This window comes from Perissodus microlepis, chromosome 3, assembly GCF_051167445.1.
Source record: "Perissodus microlepis isolate ML-2025 ecotype Zambia chromosome 3, ASM5116744v1, whole genome shotgun sequence".
NCBI classification, from domain to species: Eukaryota; Metazoa; Chordata; class Actinopteri; order Cichliformes; family Cichlidae; genus Perissodus; species Perissodus microlepis.
The window spans coordinates 10,123,388-10,144,622 of NC_140463.1; the positions used below are offsets into that span (position 1 = coordinate 10,123,388).

At 38.3% G+C, this 21,235-nt stretch overlaps 1 protein-coding gene across 2 annotated transcripts; it reads right to left on the bottom strand.

The window, feature by feature from the left end:
* Positions 1-8: 8 nt before the first annotated feature.
* Positions 9-18,590, bottom strand: LOC146389822 (cysteinyl leukotriene receptor 1-like). Of its 2 annotated transcripts, XM_084913111.1 has the most exons (5): positions 18,512-18,590; positions 11,983-12,166; positions 7,335-7,502; positions 6,839-7,006; positions 9-3,669 (listed from the first exon to the last, which is right to left on the bottom strand). In XM_084913111.1, exons 1-5 carry the CDS (start codon positions 18,516-18,518, stop codon positions 3,153-3,155), a joined length of 1,044 nt encoding a protein of 347 aa, XP_084769237.1. In that variant the 5' UTR covers positions 18,519-18,590; the 3' UTR covers positions 9-3,152. The 2 variants fall into 2 exon arrangements, with proteins under 2 accessions (XP_084769237.1, XP_084769229.1); XM_084913103.1 differs by having other exon boundaries at positions 11,983-18,575.
* Between the last annotated feature and the right edge of the window lie 2,645 nt (positions 18,591-21,235).

Sequence of the window (21,235 nt, forward strand, 5' to 3'; positions counted from 1 at the left end):
ATCCGTAACACAACCCTTCCAAACAACCCAAACGTATTCAGCGTTGTTCTAATTGTGTTGTCATGAACTTTAACCTCTATCATGCTAATCGAGGTCTGCAGAGTCTGAGTTGTAGCTCTTGGGCTTTTGCATGTTCTCTGAGCATTGCACGCTATGACCATGGGATTAAATCCTGGAATGTCCTCTCCTGGGAGTACTGATAACTTTTCTGGATGTTTTCCACTTGAGAATAATCTATCTCACTGCAAGATGATGGACCGTAGATTATTTAGAAATGGCCTTATAACTATTCTGAGACTGACGGGCAACAATAGCTGCTTCTCTTGAGATTATATCTTTCCTTTTGGCGTTGTGTTAACACACTGAAAGGTTCATCAACCCAAAACTGCTTTTACCCATCTGGAATACAGTTATATTCAGTTTCTTTACACTGACTCTAGCCAGATGTTTAACGCAGCCATAACAAACTGCCTACAAAAATGATCAACCTTGGCTACACATCTGCTTCTGAATTAATGAGGTCCTCAGCGACCACCCAGAGTGTCAGAGTAGGGCCCTACTTCATCCCAACACTCAGCTTACACATTGGCTCCCCACAGATCCTGAATCCTTACTGTACACTCTTTAGTAATACCAAGCTGGTCCTCAATGCCACAAAAAACTACGGAAATACTTCAGGAGAAACAGATGTGACCCTCAGCCTATATACATGAATAGCAGTTTTGTGGAGCGGGTCTCTGACTTCAGATTTCTGGGCCTGCACCTGGATGATGATCTATTCTGGAAAACTAAAATCACATCACTAGTCAAGAAGGTAAAACATCACCCTAGCTGAGGAGCTGCTTGTTCTTCTACAAATGCTCTTTTGAATGCACAGAGGATCATCACAGTTGCCACAGTAAAGCCCACAGTCTCCCAAAGGACACATCCCACCCAGCTCTCTTTGCACTCAGTGGGACTTGATACAATTCGGTTTTAGCTTTTGTACAATGACAATAAATATTGTGACTCTGGTTGTATGCAAGTGGTTATCTGATCATCATCTTACTGATCATCAGTTAATCAACTGCATTTCATTAGCAGCTTTTTTTTCTCAATTCCTATATAAGCTTAGGTTTTCATTGCTTTGGCTTAATTCATGTTAAATAAACAAGGACATGGGGGAATATGGATGTTTTTGTTAATCTGAGGTGATGAACAGACTTTGCATTATGTTCTGATATCTAAAACCTTAAAACTGAAAGCGAGCACACATTTTATTGTGCGTTATCGTTATTGTTTAACTTCAGGGCCAGTGTATTTTCATCAAATAAACACATCATCATTCACTGCTGCTCAGTGCACACAGGGTCCCACTGCGACCCTTACAGGGATGAGACAATCATATTTGACCTTCAATAATAAATAAATATATAATGTAGTAAATCCAAAGAAAAAAAATTCTGTTCTGTGGAAAATAAACAGGAAGATGAATTTGGGGGAAAGGAGGGAACGGAGATGTTTCCATTTCATGTGAAATGTCCCTGAAGTTTTTATTTGCAAATAAATAAACATGTAAACAACAACTCTTCACTGGAAACAGCATCATATGTTTCAACAATAATGACACACGGACACAAATATCTCACACTCGGGAACAAAGCGCAGTGTTAGTACATATCATGTCATCCAAAGTCCTCAAAAAGATGAAGTCAGAGGTGGAAGAAGTAATCAACAACAGTGTTTCAGTATAAGCTGTTTCACAGTTTGAAACCTTCCATAGATTTTCATTAAACTTATAAAAAGTGCATTTTTAACCCTCTCTCTATATATATATCTTTCCACTGGTTCACCTGAGCAACCTTCATTATCAAAAAAATATATTTTAAGCAATTCTAGACCCAAGGAATCCCACGAAATAGCCACAAACAAGTCTTGCTATGATAATATCCTGTTGTTAAGCTACATTTGTGGTGTTTAACTTGATATTTCACCTGCTGCTGTAATTAAAAAGATTTTCAAACTTTTGGTTGCCTGTGATGGACTTCATAAACGTATCTATTTTTCTCCATGAAAAATGTATAAGATAATTTTGTAATTGATCGAGTTTACTCGTTGCCAAAATAGTTGTGGGTTCAAGACCCCTAGACGAGATATTTGTAGAGCTGAACTAAAAAGCGACTGAGGTTGAGCTTAGCAAGGAACAAAAATACACCACTGGAAAGCAAAATGGTCCACTTGATTTATATCGCAAAGAAAAAATAAATGCATTCATGCCAGTTATCTTGTTCTAATAATGTTCCAATGAAAATGATCAATGAACCCAAACTCGTAATTTAAATCAAAATCTAATTAATTGCCTCTCCCTAAGTCAAAATTGCTCAGAGTTGCTTCTTATGGTCTGCAGTCTCCTGCTGCATATAATTAAGAAAAGGACTCAGTAACTTCTCCAAACACTTCACTAAAGCCTGAAGAGGGCGCTGTTACTCTGCAAGAAATGGGGCTGCTTTTACTCTGCAACTTTTCCATGTTCTGGTTTTTATACCAAACACACGACAGGAAAATCAAAAGAAAGAAGCTGAATTTTACCTGATCTGACAGGTGATTTTTTACATGCAGTTTTTATGGACCCACGTTTACTAAAATTAAAACGGAATTTGCTTCAAAATAACTGGTGAAATAAGTGCTCAGAGGAATGTGAAGAATGGCAAGATTTGCTTCTAGAAGTACTTTACAGTTTGGCAAAAGCAACATTTGAACAGAATTATTCTTATCAATCTGATATGAATTTCTCAACAACTCTTGAAACTTCACAACCTCTCAGACTCTTGGGTAACCCTTGAACTCAAAGACCCCAGAACTCTTCAGAAACACCCATTAAAGTCCTTTGAGAAGGGTATGGGAGTCCATTAAAACTCATGAACCATTCTCAACTCCTCACAGTCCTTCAGGTCCTTCCTGATAGCTTTTTGGTCCGTTTGTCCGTTTAGGGATTCTTAGTCCTAGTGAAAAGTTCAGTCATGTAGTTCCACCCGCTTTTCTCTCCATATTAGGAAAGAAGATTCAGAGCTTTAGTGGAATGTCATCTATATTTCCACTGGAGTAGATAAAACAAAGTCTAACTCAAAGCTTTTATGAGGAACATTGTTAGCAGCCTCACTTTGACAGCCTCCTCAGCTGGTGTTTCTCCGTTTCATGCTCGCCGATTTGATGGACCCTCCTCTGCTGGACCGCAGTGAGGAGTGGGCTTCCCTCAAGTTTTCCCTGAACGTCCTTGTAGAGTAGTAATACAACAGCGGGTTGACCATGCTGTTCGACGCTGCCAGACACAGGGTCACCACCACCCCTCGCTGCAGGGCCAGCAAGATGTTGCAGTTCCAGCGGTTGCACACAGCGTGCAGGTGCAGCGAGCGGACCAGGTGATAGGGCAGAAAGCAGAGCAGGAAGGTCGCTGTCACCATGCTGACCAAATGCACCGAGCGCCTCCGGTTGCGAGTGCGATTCTTGCTGGCCAGGTTGGTGCCGCTGGGGCTCGAGTCGGCCGTTAGCTGTCGAATGATTTTGCTGTAGCAGATGATGATGGTGAGGAAAGGTATGAGGAAACCAAAAGTCACCGCCACGTAGTTTAACACCAGGATAATCGACCAGGACTTTGGGGTTTCTGGCTCAAAGCAGCGAGTTGCATTGTTCCTGAGAGAGAGCGAGACAAGCAAAGAAATGACGTTTTATCCATCATACCTACATAACTGTTTGATTAAATGAATTAAATAGATTCAGCTGTGTTTCTGTGACATTTTATTAAATTTTTAGATTATTAAATTTGGATTAACTTGACATATGTTATGGTTTAAGGAAGCACCTTTTAGAAGCACCATAACCTATACTTATTTTTGTTGTTTTAACATTGGCATGAGTATTGAACATGTTTTCTTTGAGCATGTTGCAGCATGTCAGACTGCTTCCAAATACAATCAAGGGGACAGGAGGAAAGGCATGAATAAAAACCCCACAGCCCAGCCGCCACCTTTTTGAACTTTATTTATTCAATCACTCTACGGCAGTGCAGTGTTATAGGCGTTAGTGCATATCAATATTTTTTATATATTTCAGAATTACCAGATAAAGCTAATGTGTTGAAATCAAACTGCACCACCTCACAAATGGTTAGAAAATTATAAACTGGCACAAATATTTCCAACATAAGCCACCATCCATTGAACTAGAAACATTCAACTGTAAAGTTAAGAGTCCTGCAGGGAAGCTTAACACTGAATAAATAAAGTATTACAACTCTGCTCATTAAAAATAATAAGCATATTGGTGTTGTGATGCTGTTTAATGTTAAACTGCTTAGACACTTAAGCTAGCTTTTTAGAGCTGTGACACCATGTGTGCAGTGGCTGAAAAAAAAAAAAGCCATAGCTCAGGTGTCTATTTGAGGCTGACTCTAAAAGTAGGGGGGCTCCATAGACTCACCTGTTAAAATGGCAACTTTACAGCAGAAATAAACATGTTTACAGTCTCATATTAAAAAAGTGTTTCGGTCTCAGTGGTAGAAACTATGTGTAGAGCAAAGGAAGCTTGTCAATAGAATATGCTAGGGCACTAACCCATAAAAATATTTAGGGGGCGTAACATTCGTCACACACAATCTATTCATTCCAAACTTACGACATTATAAATAAGTACAGTTTGCTTAAATAACACCTGTAGTTGCGTAGTGTGTGTAGTGGTCAAACTTCATTAGATTATGCATTAAGTTCATATATATCGACTTCCTTCCATGGAAGCCGCAAAATGGAAGTCTGGAGTTGGTTTATGTGTCCTTGACCACTTGCCTTAAAAATCTGCCTTGTTTAAAAATTTGATTGGACAATTTAGCATCATTCACACATTCACACATCGCCACAGCACAGGAACTCTTGTCCTGGAGAAGAACAAGAACTAACTCATTAGCTAGTTTTTGACTGAGGATGGCAACTTCAAGCGCTAAAACGTAAAGTAAAATTTGATTGTTTATTTACTGCAACATTTTTAAGGCACTCAGTCAAAGAAAAGAATGAAAAGTTGACAGACCCAATGGTGCCCCCACCCCAGAAAGAATTTTTACCATCAGCCGTCACTGATGGTAAAAAAAAAAGTGTTTTTTTTTTTTTTTACATTTTCACTCGTTTAAATAGTGCTAAGACTTAAGGTTTCCAATATTGGGGAAATGGCCTGACTGGCTGACAAGTGATGAGAACCAACAGTTGGTAAATATGCTAATTAAATAATTTTTCTTCATACTTTTTTTCAGTTATTTTTCAAAGGCAAATTTACTTTACAGATTAGAAACTTATGACATACTACAATACTGTAAAGATAAAAAAGATCTTCAGTCAGTTTTTGATCAGGGGGACATTTGTCTAAAGAGACGATTGTTTTATTTGGGAATCTTGCATCTTCAGGTGGACAAGACTCCATAACAAATGGAGCCAAAAAACAACTTTAATACTGCTCAGTAGGCCAAAACATGCAAGACTCGGTTCTATCATCACCTCCCAGAGGAGACATTTCCCTGATGCTTTTATCATCTCCCCTCAACATCAGGACAGGAAGACATACATTTCCTGCTCCTCAGACCAATTTTACAAAGACCACTGTCAGGGAAAGTGGGCCGAATTAGTTCATTTCCAGTTATAGACTTATATTTTAGGACTCTACTAAAGCAGTTTTATGTGATTAATGATCCAAAAAGAATCTGTATTTATTTATATTCATATTATAAAAAGAAGATGGAGTGAGGCTCTTTTGCTCTGAGTCTCTGATGCTATCAGACAGCACAATGCAGGCATTTTAAGACACTTCTGTATTTTCAGCCCTTGTCAGATAGGAAAGCTTAGTCTGTCTTTTCCATAGAGTCTATGAAAAGGCTGTGCAGAGGAGAGATAGTAACTAATGACAATGTTGTTTTTTTCAGTTGGAAAATATGTGAGGAAGGTTTGTTGTACTGTTGTTAATGCTAAACATTGCCTCCTTGTTTGTTTAAGTTCTTCCAGTAACCGTGACAATATCAAGCAAAATTTATCATGATAAGTATACACAAACTGATCACAGGCGTGAAATCACTGTTAATTTAACTGGAAATCCAAACACAAGACACAATGCCTACTAATAAACCACACGGAAACCAGTTTAATGGTTTTAAGGCCTTGGGATGTGCTTAAATCTGCTCTCTTATTCATTTCACATGTGAGAGAGAACTGTAACAAATGAAAACACCTGGGGGAGGGGGGGGGGGGGGGTCATTTGTCAGGGAAAGTTTTTCAGACCTTGTACAACTTGTTCAAGAGTGAGTTAATTTTGTCATTGAAAAAAATGAGACAAAGCAGGAAGTACGGGATCAGTCAGCAGCTAATCTGATTACACTCCAACAAGGTTCCTCCTGAGTTTGTGCGAAAGCATTAAAGCCAAATCAAGGATAAAACCACATGGACGCAACTTTTTATATCTCTCTAAAACGTCCAGTGAATCCAATGAACAACGGCATGCAAAAAAGGGAAAACACCTTCAACTGGCTTTATCACAATAAACATTTTTCAGCCCTGAGCCCTTAATTTAAAACCTGAAAATCAAACCATTTCAGCTGTAAGGATCTACATATGTAAAATTAAAAAAAAAAAAGTCATAATATCAAATCCAAACATTTGAAATGAACCTTCACTAAACATTTTTTTAAAAATCCAATTAAAAAAAAAATGAAAAAAACAATTAATAGATATTATCATGAAATAAAGTATTTGTTAAACTATTAAATTCTGTCTCGTAAAAAAGAAAACAAACAAAGAAGAAAACAAAAACATGTTGCAGGATGTCTCACCTATGTACAACCCCATTGGACAGGAAGGGCACAGAGGATCCGCCCACAAACACCCAGACTCCCAGGCAGATCCATAAGGTTCGAGCAGGCGTAGCTAAAGAGCGGTGACGGAGCGGCTGAGCAACAGCCAACCAGCGCAGCACGCTCAGCAGAGTGAGGAAGAGGATGCTGAAGGACGGAAGAGGGTTATTTTAGTAAATGTCTGTCGTTTGTATGTGTGTGTGTAATGTATGTGTGTTTGTCTACTGGTATAGCTGGTGATGTGAGGTCTTACGCATGGACTCATCCTATGTTTGAGGACGTAACGTCCCCATAATGCAAATGCTTAATTCCAATACTTGCTTTTGTTTGTTTGTTTGACGTCACTAAATGATTGTTTTTTACTTTTATTATACTTTATTACTTTTATATATACTCATATTCTGAACATAATGATTTCACGCATATTTTGATTATGCTCCCTAAAGGGATGTGATGATCAGTGAATGTGAATTACCTGGTGTACAGGTTGACGTAGAAGCCAAAGACGCACAGTCGGCACATCCAGTCTGGGAAGAACCACTTCCCTTCATTAAAGTAATAAGCCAATCGCAGCGGGAGGGTCAGGGAGAAGCTGCCGTCTGATATGGCGAGGTTCATCATGATCACACAGGAGGCCGACCTCCTGAGGGGACAAGGAAAAAAATGGATGATTTAAAGTTTCTTAAAGGGACAAAAAAAAAGTCATTTTTTGTTTTGTTTTTTGACATTTTCACTTAATTATTGAAGCACTTACAGCTGAAGAGCAACCGAATGTGGATTTTAATAAGAGGTTCAGTTTTAGGCAACTAGGCTTGTGTTACCTCACAGCTTTATAGGCCAGTAGATTAACAGAGAACAGGAGAGGGGCTCTCTAAGGGGAAATGAGTAAATCAGCTGTTCGTCTGATGCATTATTTCTAACTTGTCCATCCTGCTCTCTTCCAATGAAGATCTGAACATCTTCCGCTTTGCTACCTCCTTTCTTTCTGTCAGTGCCACTGTCTCCAAACCAACCCTGACAGTAGGTCATTACCATCTCATAAACCTTCCCTTTCACTCTTGCTGCTGTCCTTCTGTCACATGTCACCCCTGACACTCATCTCCACCCCCTCCACCCTGACCGCACTCTCTTCTCGAACTCTTGCTGCTGCTTTGGTTGATTTGGTATCTATACTCCTTGCATCTTCACATTTCCACCTGTCTCATTCACTCACATGTATTCTGTCTGACCTTCAGTCATTTTCTCTCTGAAGCATGCCTCCACCTCTCCAGGCTCTCCCCCACCTGTTCCCTACTCATTACAGATCACAGCATTGCTCACAAACATAATCCACTGAGACTCCAGGCTGATCAGCAGACACAGCAATGTATTTTACTGATATCTTTGTGTTTATTGTGACTTTGCAAGTTTCACACATTGCATAATGACCTTGTTAGTGAGATCTGAGCCTTCATGTGGGCAGGCTTCATCACTCACATATGTCAGGTGTCAGTTACAGGCACAGCAAGGCTGCATGGAGGTCACTGTTAACTACATAAAACTCTTATTGTGAACGCACCTGCACATAATTACAGAGCGTGACGGTTATCCCAAGTTTGGATCTTATCATGAGATCAAGTTTGCATGGTGCATAAACAAGCTGGTAGCCATAATATTGCCCCTAATTTGTATGCAATTTGATAAGCAAATTAACCCCACGAGCACGAAATGAACAAAAAGTAAACAGACATTTCACGCAGTCGTATGAGGTCGGCCTTCAGTACAGCATGCACGCTGACACGTGTCAGGGAAGCCCAATCACAGACTGTTAGATATTAATAACTCTTTAATTTTTTAGAGATACAGATCTTTTCTGGTGAAGTCAGAAGGTCTCATGCTCTGAAGCTCTTCATCATCTTCCCTCTTGTCTCAAAGCACAGAGGTGCTCTGAGCGGGGAATCTTTACACCATCTTGAGCTACACACAACTACACCGGCGTAACTTTGTGCTGAAAATTGGGCGGGTGTGTGTGTGTGTGTGTGTGTGTGTGTCAAGATCTCTGTATAAATAAATAAATAAATAAATACATCTGGGTAAATTCCCAGATGGTTAAACATGCTATGCTATTTTGCTGGTAATTTACACCCCTGCACAACCACGCAGGGAATTCTTGTCTGTTGTGTACCAGAAGAAATATGTATGGATGTAGGAGCAATAAATGTAATGCAAGGAAATGTTACAGTACTGCAACTTTGTGTAGGAAAGGCTGGAGTAGAAAGACACAGCACACATATACACAAAGACCCAAACACCTAATGTATAACATGAATGTGTTATTTATGTAAGAAATAATTCAAAAGAAAGAAATCAGAGTTTCAAATAATAAATAATTGGATACTTTTCTTTTGATAAACTATGAAAACAGGTCAAACAGACCTGAACACCACACAAGGATTCAATAAAAGTCTATCAAGGTCCAACATGATGTTACCGATGAAGTATTGCAGCGTTGCAACATATGGGCTTCGTTTGTTCATTTCATTCATTATTTTATTTTATGATGAAGTATTTATAGGAACTTATTGGTGTTTCTCTGTTACACTAGCATGCACAGCTCTGCTTTAGAAGTTGGTCATGCAGTGGCAGTGCAAGTTTCTCCGGGTGTTGCCTGGGTTTAATTGTTAACTGTCTACATAATATATCAAGTGTGGATGAAGGCAACAGTTCTTGCTCTCTGCCATCTGCTTTTTTGTTTTAAATCTAAATGCTTAATTATTTTCAAATAAAGAAGGTCTCTTTACTTGCTGCAGCTTGTGAGCAGGGCTGTAACAATATAATATGACAATATGTAAATATCTGTCTTGCTTGGACCCTTTGTCGAGAGAGGATCTGCATGAGAAATTGAGGGATGTGAAAAACAAGAAGGAGCACATGCAGTGAGTTGTTAGAAGAAGAGCAGCAGGTTGGTTACCTTACAGTAAACCTGATGCGACCTAGAAAAACAAACTCATCACGTTTGCCCATAAAATAATGGAAAAATGCCAGTTCCAGTATGACGTTGTTATTAAAGCCACCAGTTTGTTTTCTGCACTTGGAATTCTGATGTAATGAAACAGGAACTACAGGTTTAAGGTTACTTTATTACTGGTGTATCTTTGTTTTAAAAGCAAAAGTTGCTGTGTGAAATATTTCAGTACTGTGAAAAAGGAATAAACCTGTCGACAAAAAACGTGTTTTTCTTCAACGCACTGCTGAGCAGTACGAGACAAAGAACCACCCGCATACCATCAAGCCGTGAAAGTTCAACGACATTCTTCCACATCCATAAAAAAATGAAAGCCCATCAGTTAAACAGCAGCAGGAGTAAACAGAAAGTCCTCCGCCAACATCGAGGAAAAAGAACTTCATGCTCCTGAAATAAATCATTAGATAAAAAAAGACGTCTTTCTGGTTCACATTCTTGGGGTTTTTAGACAATGGTTCACTGTACGACACCAACGTGCTCCTCTGGGATTGGCTGGAACTGCAACCGTCTCCCAATGCCAGTATCAGACCTCTACTCTGCTCTGAATAAATACAAAATATTTTAATACTAAACAGTAAAATTCTCATGTTTTAACATTTTAGCAGTTGATGAAAGTCACTGAAGTCCTCAAATATAAACATGCTTGAGTTTTCTGTTGTTGCTGGGTGGAAAAAAAAGTTGAACTCAGAGCAAAAGTGCAGATAACAGAAATATTTACTTCTTTTAATGATAAACAGCGGATTACAGCTGATGCTTAGATCTCAGTTACAGACACATGTTTGTGTGTTTTGAATATGAAGACTGGAGTTGGATGGATGTCAGTGGAGAAGACCCTTTGATTCTTGTTTACCCCCTTTGACACAACGCTCTGACGATGGCTGTAAGTCATAGTGTCGCAGCCTGTGGGGATCTGTGGGGCTATTTTGAGTTTTCTGTGGGAACTTCTAAGTTTATATTTAACGTTTCTTCGAATTCTGTAATTATAGTAAACGTATTATGGTTGCACTTATCATTTCCATTTTCTGTTTACGGTCCAGACTATTAGTCATTGCTACTTTTCTAGCAAGAACTGGTTCTGCAACAGTGTGGTTTTCTTTAGTGTTGAGACTACCAGTTAGTCTAACCTCCTTAATGTTTTCTTGGATCTCATTGGATGTCTTCATCTTTGTAATGATCCTCTTTATGTTGATTTTTTTTGTTTATTATCTTAGAGGTATTTGTCTTTTGGGGCTTATTACTTTTACTTCTTTTGTTAATGTCTTAGTTTCAACTGTCAACTTGGTATTTTCACTGTTCCTGATTACTCATTCATCCATTTTCTTCCACTTGTCAGACTAAGGGTTGTGGTTGGGCTGGAGCCTATCCCAGCTGTCATAGTGCACCAGACCTGTTAAAGCCTGGACTGGTTGTCAGTCTACTGCAGAGCTAAGACACCGAGACAGACAGCCATTCACATCCATAGCCAGTTTACAATAACCAGTTAAACTAACCCCATGCATGCAATTGGACTGGGGAACATAACCAGATAGAAAACATGCCAGAAAGGCCCCACACTAGATTCAAATCCTGGTCTTCTGCTGTGAGACGATGGTCCTATCCACCTCCCCACCTAGCCGTTCTTTCCCTGTTTAACTTGTGTGTCTATTAGAGCCTCAATTTGCATCTATTTTTTTTGCATACTTGTTGCCCTCCCTAGTATGAGCTCCCCCTAGATGTATGATTATTTACTGCCTTCCAGATGGCCTGTAACACCTCAGTAAATGGATTTTTTTATGTTTAAGTTGGCCTCTGGGATTTGTATTTGGGTGTGCGCACACCTCACCACAGGGATGTTCATAGTAGTTTTATATAATGAGAACAAATTACAGTAATCTCAGAGGGCTCAGGAGATAGAGACATGCTTTTTGTTCGCTAATTGCTTATTGTAATGGTAAACAATGAGAACAGGAGAAACTTGATGTGTCTTTGTGGGTTTGCATAGTAACAATTATGTTATATATATATATATATGTGTATATGAAATACAATAAAACATATATGAATAAAGTAAATTGAATATAAGTCAATGCATAGAACCAAGAAAAAAGAGGTACATGTTTCTGTGTTTGCATGTCCTGACCTGCGGCTGCTCTGCCTGAAGAACACCGCCAGCGCCCCGATGTTGCAGATAAACGCCACAGGGAACACGAGCAGATACGTGTATCTGTACGCGCTGTACTTGAAGGCATCATCTTTGTGGAAACATTCCAAGTGGGACTTTGTAGTGTTGTTGTTCGTGGCAACAGTCATGCTCATCAGTCGTGCTGGTGAAACACAAATATTTTTAGTAGAAGATGATTTTTTTGTGTCAGAAATGTGAATGTTATGAACACTTTTGATTACAATCATCTGTAATCTCAATAGAATTAAATTTTTAACGCACCATTTAATACAAAATGAATCAGAAGTGTTATACATACCATTAGTGTATTCAAATAACAGGGCAAAGCTCAGCATGACTGAGGCCCAGTTAAGTGTCTTTAAAAGATTGTAGAACTGAATAAAGTGGTTCTTTTTTCTTTGGAAACGCTATTTAAATTAGTATTGTTGTCAAGTTTGATGGTAATGGACAGGATGTGGCTAAATACTGGAATACCCATTTTTAGCTAACTAAGCTAGTTTGTTTTAGCTGGTATGTAATATCTTATCGAAATAGGTTCAAATCCAGCTTCACAACACTAATATTGTTGTCGCAAAATGCTAATAATGAGACTCCAAAAATTCAGAAGCAGGTGGCTTATGTACAGTCTCCTTTTATGCAGGATAAATATTTAGTGGCTCTCTAAATGAACAAAAACAATATTTGGTTCGCTTTTAGTCAGCAGCCCTCAGAGCAAAAGCTTTGGTTAATAGAAACAATTAGTAAAATACTGTCCATGCTGGAGTTAGGAACACTTTGGTGATGGGGACATTATGCATTTCTTTCACCTTTAAGTTTCAGGTCACAGAAGAGGGACTTTTTAGTCTAATGTTTGCTTCTATTAAAATTCAGCTAAAAGGAAAATACTGCTTTATTTCCTCCTCGTGCAGCTGTTATCTCAAGGCTAAAGCACATGGATGAAGTTTGGGTCAGACTGCTGATGCCAATCAACTGAAGATAATTTTGTGATAAGAGCTGAGATGTCTGAATGAGCCTAAACAAAAAAGGCAAAGGAAACTGTTCACTCTTGTGCATCTATATAAGGTATACAAAACCAAAACAGCCAGCCTGTTTTAAATAAAGCTGCTTTTATTAATAGGTCCAGCAGGTGAGAAAAGCGCTGTTTGTTCCTGCACTCTATATTTGAATTCAGGCTGTCCAGCTGGATGCTTATCTCATGAAATGTAAATTGTTGAATGCAAAATGATAATGATGGACTTAAATAGCTTATGAAATCCACTGTTTGTGAGGAGGCGGCATAAACGATTATATTTCATCCTTTTAAATTTAACTCAAAGTTTGGCAGAGATCTGTTTATAATGGGGTGAATGTGTGACTTTGTAGCCTTATAGAGCTGAAACATGTTCTGGAGTTTATAATAAAACCTCTCTCATGAAAAGTAAAAAAGATGAAGGTTTCCCAGAGCATTTCCCTACTGCAATATAACCTTTGCATTTTGCACTGCATTTACACTAGCCTTTTAAGGTGTGTCCACAAAAACAGAAACAAGCAGCACTTTAACGATCAGTGACTACATTCAAGAAAATACCAATGGAAAAGAAGAATGTTGCAGGCTAACATACTTGGCTAAGACAGACCTGTGTCTTGGTGAACTTTAGTATGCTTTTAGAGTAAAAGCCAGCAGCTTTGACAATATATATAAAAAGATGAACAACAACAGTTTGAGTTATGCCTTTTTAAAAATGAAAGTAGCAGGTAGAGAATGTGCATCTATCTAATCAGTTAAAACTGGAGGGGACAAGCTGCTTGTTTTGCAGGTACTGAGCTAAGAGGTGGCCATGACTGTTATCAGGCGCCAGTTATCGTGTCTCCAGCTGCCCCCACAAATTCTTTTATACTGATATGTCTACAGCTTTCTAAGTAATTATTCTATCAGTAAAAAACTAAAGATTTTATTCATCTCAAATAAAACTGAAACCCAACAGTTTCCCTTTAGCCACATGCTAAACACACATAGTTTCAGAAAGCTTCAGATGTTATACCTTAAAACTCATGCAGAGATCTCATACAAATAGAGATTTCATTGATAATTTTGGTGCTAAGAGGTTATGTTGAATAAAAATGAGTGGTTTTGTGTTTTGGGGCTGAAAATGGATGAGAGTCAATAGAAAGTCTTTAAAAAGATTAATATTTCCAATCAAGTGTTTTGATGTTGAATGCGAGAATGAATGAGAAGAAATTAAGGCCAATGTAGAGACCTCAGGCAAAAAGGTTGTAGATTTAAAAGCTCTGATCTTATTTTATAACTTCAATGAAAGTCAACAGAGAAGCATTCACTCGCCTGTTGTATTTAGATGGAATTTATCATTAAAATTTCAACCTCACATCCATATTATCTGCAGACCTTATGGGTGTAACATTCTAAGTGAACATGCTAACAGAGCTGGCAGCTAACGTACTTATGACCTTTCATCAAAAGACAAGTACGTAGCTTTTATATGAGCTTTGCAAAATACCATTAAATATAAATTGACACATTTATAATAAAGGTTAAAAGCCAGCAATCCTTTCCAAAGCATGCACATAGCATTGGTTTGAATAAAAAACCCTCCACTAAAGTAAGCGTTGGTGTTTCCCACTCACTCTGTTCTCTGTGTCTGTGAAATATCTATAATTTACATACAGTTTAGTTTTCATTACTTCAGCATCATTTAGCACCTAAACAATGAAACAGTTTGTCCTCTGACTCTTCTCTTCTCAGCATCAACTCTGAACATTGTTTACTTTTGATCTCCCCATATATATTTAATCCACTGAATACAAATACTGGAGCACCGCTCGGCCTGGCTGCTGCGAACTTTGACTCTTTGGAAAACAGTTTACTGCATTTGGCCCACAGTGACTGGCTACAGATAGAAGGTCCCACAGTTGCTTTTATTTGCACTTTGCTAAAAAACAAAAAACAACAACAACAACAAAAAAACAACAACAGTAAAATCATCTGTGTTACTTGTAAAGCTCTGCAGTTGCTCCCTCAAATGATTTTGTTGTGTGGTCATTCTGTATCTGACAATAATCTCAACTGAGGAAACACTAGGGCTAAAGGCGTAGCTCCTTCTGTGTATGATAGAGATCTCTCTGGTCATTATGACATAGCAGCACATGCACCAAATATACACAATAAGCCACACTATGATCAAACTATCCGAGAAAGATAAGAGTAGTTGTCAAACAGCTAACTGATCATCTGCAGAGGAACGGCTTATTTGAAGAGTTTCAGTCAGGTTTCAGAGCTCAACACAGCACAGAAACAGCTTTAGTGAAGGTTACAAATGATCTTCTTATGGCCTCTGACAGTGGACTCATCTCTGTGCTTGTCCTGCTAGACCTCAGTGCAGCGTTCGATACTGTTGACCATAATATCCTATTAGAGCGATTAGAACATGCTGTAGGTATTACAGGTACTGTGCTGCAGTGGTTTGTATCATATCTATCTAATAGACTCCAATTTGTGCATGTAAATGGAGAGTCCTCTTCACACACTGAGGTTAATTATGGAGTTCCACAGGGTTCAGTGCTAGGACCAATTCTGTTTACACTATACATGCTTCCCCTAGGCAGCATCATTAGAAGACATAGCATACATTTTCACTGCTATGCAGATGACACTCAGCTCTATCTGTCCATGAAACCAGATAACACACACCAATTAGTTAAACTGCAGGAATGTCTTAAAGACATAAAGACCTGGATGGCCGCTAACTTTCTGCTAGCATAAATCTTTGCACAGATTATGTTCCTATGTTGATTATTGAATTCTTGGATTAAAATGTGAACTAAAGCATGTACCAATAATGTAATATTATATGCTAAAAAAAAAAAAAAAGTTTAGCCGAAGAAAAAATCTACTTACTATTTTTGTGTTCAGTAACAAAGTAAACTTTCATCTCATCTTAATATTTACAATTCTGATGAAATTTCACAAGCGTTAGCTTCATTTTTATGCCAAGACTGTTTACACAGAGTTTGTTATTGCAGAGAAATACTCTATTCATTTTGTGCATGTCATTTTCAAGCAGGAAGCTCAGCAAGCCATTTGAGGCTTAACTGGTTTTAAACAGATATGGATGACTGCTTTCTTGTGTCTCTAAAATTAGAAACATCCTGTCTCAGATGCCTTGATGCATGCTCAATCATATAGGTAAAGAGATTTTGTTCATCTGGATGTAGGTTTTTCAGTGGGAGAAATGCTTTGCCACTCATCCAAGTTATTTCTCCAGTCTCAGCTGAACAGTATATTTTTATATAATTTATATATAATGACACTAGCACCACTGACTCAACTTTTTGTGAATATCTCAGATTGACGCTAAAAACTAGTTCATGCATTTATTACTTGCAATTCATTATTATCAGGATGTCCTAAAAACTCCCTGAAAGCCTTCAGTTAATCCAAAATGCTGCAGTAAGAGTACTGATAGGGACTAGAAAGAGAGAGCATATTTCTCCTGTTTTGGCTTCCCTTCATTGGCTTCCTGTTAAATCCAGAATTGAATTCAAAATCCTGCTCCTCACATACAAGGTCTTAAATAATAATCAGGCCCCATCTTCTCTTAATGACCTTGTAGTACCATATCACCCTATTAGAGCACTTCGCTCTCACACTGTGGGACTTGGTATGATACAGTCAGTGTTTCTTTTTCACTCACTGTGTATTCATACCTCTCTACATTTAATTATTACTTATTATTAATCTCCAGCTCTCTTCCACATGGAGTACAAAATGTTCATCATACTTCACCCCAGCTGTTTTAATTGGGTTATATAAATGAGTAAAACCAGTGAAAAAGATCAGTTCATTATAAAGGCTGGAGTTTTAGAAACAAAGAAACAAATAACCTTTAAATAATTGATTTTTTGTTGCTCTTTGTTTGAGGTTTTTATGGCTGATGAAAAATTCTCACCATCCATCACTTATGCCAGCTTACCTGAAGTAAACATGAATCAATTTTAATTCTTTTTTCCCCCATTTTATTAAAGTCGTAATAATTTAGTGAGCTTATATAAGATCTTCTTCATGCAGTATGATTTTCAGGTGTCGTCAAAAATTCTAAACTGATCTACAGGTTACAGCACAAAACTTATTATTAATATACACACAATCATTTAAAAAATGGTGCACAGCTATGAATCATAGGATGCAGTTGCCTCCTGTTCCGTCAAAAAGTATGAAGCAGTGTTTCCTCTGCTGAAGGACGACATAAGCACTGAAGCACCTTTCTGTGGTATTGGGACAATTCAAACAGGTCTCATTATGGCTGCCACGCAACTAATAACAGGCCACTTGTCTTAGCTGGGAAACTTCCCAAGCAAGACTGAATATTCGACCGCACCCACAGGTTCCCATACACCCAGACTTGTTTTCACAACCAGGTTGGAGAGCAGTGGAGTAAATATTTTCATTACAACCTGTTTAATAATGAAGACATTTTTAGGCAAACATGTTTTATTGTGTCTTATTTTTATAGTGTATTTTTTACCCTTTTTAGCAAACCTTATTTAATAGTAAAAAAGCAGTGATTTGTGATTAAAAACAGGGCTCTGTGATCCCGCCATGTTATGATTTTATTGTCTCCTGGCTGCTTTCAACCTGTTGTTTTTCTCACTGTCGTCACTTTGAGTTTGCAGTCACATAAAACCTCGTTGTAGTATTTCATGTGGTCGTTTTGTGTCTCCTTCAGGTTATTTAGCATCTTCCTGAAGTCCTTTGGCTCTTCTGTTTGCTTTGTTATCATTTACATCATTCTGTCTGTAGGCGCTGAGTTATTTTTTTAGACTATAAAATGTTTTTTTTAAACCTTGCCCACCTTTACGGCCCCTCTAATGGATCCAGGATGCCACTTTTTCAATGTTATGAAAGAGCCCATCTGGAAACACTCTATGTTTGATGTTGCTTTATTTCCCGTTTATTCTCTGTCGCATCAAGTTTCACATAGCTGCACCTGAGGATTTCAGATCAGGTTCACCAACTTCAGCATCACTCATTGTTCAAAAGCTTAAGCTCTGTTTAACCGTAATGACAAGGAGAAAGGAGGTTTTCAAATCACAGAGACTTACTACATTTCAAAGGTTTCTTCTTATAGAAAAGCTTTTTTCACAGTTATTTTCCTTCTTCTTCTTCTTCTTATTTTTTTTACATCTTTGAGCTCCAGTTTACATTTTTCTGTCATTTCTTTAATGTCTTAAAAACATAAAGTACAAACTTAAGACACAGAGATGACACAGGTTTCCACCTGATCCAGTTAAAATTAAAGGCAGAAGTTCAAAGACAGCAGCTGATGTGTCAGTAAACAGAACACAGAGCTGTCAGTTTCTAACGCTACTGCAGTCCATGTAAGGCTGTGAAGGAAAGCACAATCTGAGCCTGTTAGGTAAAGAGCTTTTTTTAACCCTTCGCTGCTTCCAGCTTTTTATTTTCTCCATTAATTAACTGAACATTTTCACTCACCGCTCATCTCGTCACAGGCTCATCCGTTTACCCGTCTGTCCTGTAGTGTGTGTTCACAGCTGCACTGTACTGCTCTCCAAGTCACTGAGTTTGTGGGTGTGTCGTGCGGTTTTAGTTGGAAGTAGGCGTGTACACACACACACACACACACACACACACACACACACACACACACGCATTTACAGTCTGGGCAGAGAGCCAACACACAGTCAATGGGTCCTCTTATTTTTATGACTTCTTACGAATCTGCAGACAAATATAGACTCACTTACATTTAAAGCTGCTTCCTCTTTACAGCTCCCCACCTGTGTGGATCCGCATACCAGTTTTAAACTGAAATCCAATTCTAAAAGTGGAAATGCATTTTAGTTAGGGGAAAGCACCAAACTGTTTACATGACCGAGTGAAGGATTAACCAGAAATCCACTCTGAAAATTACCTGTAACTGAAGGCATCTTAGAGAAAAACGTCACACAACTCAGTCATCCTCACCTCCACATCCACAGTGTGATATTTCTCCCGAAAAAAAAACCCCAACACCTGAATGAATACCAAATATATTTAAATTGGTAGAAAAAAATATTTCTTCTCATTTGGTTAAAAAAAATACAGAATTTTCTGTATTTCATGAGTTACACTTTACAAAATTAAACATCCCTTTGATTGTAATAATGTCTCTTCCTCTTTCTTCTGTATTTTGAGTCCAACTAATTTGCTAAGCAGCAAAATTATAAATGTGTTTGACTAACAGTAGTGATGTTTTTCAAAGACAACTCCTATGAGGGCCGTGGGCTCTCTCTCTTCTTCTTGACCGTGAGAAATGACTACCACATGCGAGGAAAGCTGCAGGTGCATAAATTACCCACTGCCGATTCAGGGAAGTAGTTATGAAGAATAACTAGTTGGCATGCTGAATAACATATAAATAAAAACATATAAAAACATTGTTGTCATGGTCCTCTGACCCAGTAATTAGATTTTTGTTTTGACTTTTTCTGGATTAAAGTGATGATTTATGTTCAGTTTATATTATTTAGTATAAAGTATAATATTTTTTTCTGAGTTTATCTTTGCCTCTAGTCCTTTGGTTCCTCATAATGTTAGTGTCTTTCTGCATTTCCTGTCCTGTCTCAGTTTAGGTTTATGTTTGTATTCCCTGTGTTTTCTCCCTTCTTGTCCCATATGTCATCCCACTTGTCTTCTGTCTGTCTATCCTTAGCCCCAGGGTCAAGTTCACATGTCTTAGTCCTGGTCTCTGTGTTTGTTAATTCCTGTTTCATTTTGATAGTCTCTCATCCAGCATCATCTTCAGTTTTGCTTCCTGTGTCACTTTACTCTGTAATGAGTCCCACTTGTTGGCCATCCTCTCCAGAGCCTGTGTGTATTTATGTCCTCAGTTTCCCTCAATTCCTTGTTGTGTCGTTCACTCAGGCTTTTCCCCCCTTGCCTGACTTCTTGCTGCCGCACTTAGTTTAGCTTTTTGTCCTGCTACTGGATCCTGCCACACAGCCGGACTTGACAATATCAAATGTACAAACTGAAAACGGTATCATTTTAGGAAATGTATTACTTAATTTTAAGTTTGATGGCAGCCACACATCTAAAACAAAAGTTGGGATGAGGGCTTAATAAAGAATGGAAAAGGAAGTGAGAAAAAGAAAATGGACCGGAGAACATTCTGTGTAATTACAGAGATGCCCCAAAGTCTCAAACCTCCCCTCATGTTTTTATATTTCATTAGGAAAATGGAAAAAAGGTGCATTGATTCATTGAAACATATGGGAATACAGCTTGTAAGGCAAAATGAGAGTTTGTACAGTTATAACTAGCTACAATGTCAGTATTTTATTCTTCAGCAAAGCCTGAAATCTCTTTGAAAGCTTTCTTGCCTTTATTCTGAGCAATAGTGTTATTTGTTTTGTTTTATTTATTTGTTTTTACATTGGCTGCTTTCTGTTTCATTTCCTGTCCAGTCCTTAAATCCTAGAACCCAGTCCCATGAATCATTAAAGCATAAAAACAGCTCCGAACACAAGCAATGAACCAGTGCTGAGGAGTGTCTGAAAGTCATGTTATAAGGAAGTAGGCAAAAATCCAGCAAACAGCTGACACAGGACCTGACTGTATACTGAAGCCTCATCAGAAATGGTCTCAGTAGAAAAATGTCTGCCAAGAAGTTGTCAAGGAAAAGGCTGAGGCATGCCAAACTACACAAGTAAAACATGGTAGAGGCTCCGTCATGGTTTGCATGGTTGCATTTTAGCCAGAGGGGTTGGAGGTCGTGTTAAAATTGATAGAATTATAAATGAATAAACATACGGTCGTTGTTTGAGCCACCATGTAATACCTTCTGCAAAGAAACAGCTTTATTTTTCAGCATGACAATGAACCTAAACACACTAACAATGCAATAAAATACCTGGACACTATCGGTCATGGACTGGCCTCCCCGGAACCCGGACCTCAGCTTTATTGAAGCAGTGTGGGATCATCTTCACAGAGAACAGAACAAAAAGCAAAAAGCACTCAAAACACCTGGAGAACTATTCCTAAAGACGACTTTTTTACAAGAGATCTGATTAAGAGAGTTCAGGTTGTGCTGTAGAACAAAGGTGGGCACACCAAATATGGACTCTTAACCTGACTCTGGTTTTGCCTTTTATGCTGTATTTTCATTAATGTTTGGACACGTTTCCGTCACTGCTTTTATTTCTCATTTTCCAC

Excerpts from the sequence above, each read along its gene's own strand:
- LOC146389822 (XM_084913103.1), bottom strand. The coding sequence starts at position 12,359 with ATGCTGAGCTTTGCCCTGTTATTTGAATACACTAATGGTATGTATAAC. Across the intron at positions 7,007-7,334 it reads TACGTCAACCTGTACACCAG|CATCCTCTTCCTCACTCTGC; the intron begins GTAATTCACATT and ends TCCGTCCTTCAG. Across the intron at positions 3,670-6,838 it reads TCCAATGGGGTTGTACATAG|GAACAATGCAACTCGCTGCT; the intron begins GTGAGACATCCT and ends GCTCTCTCTCAG.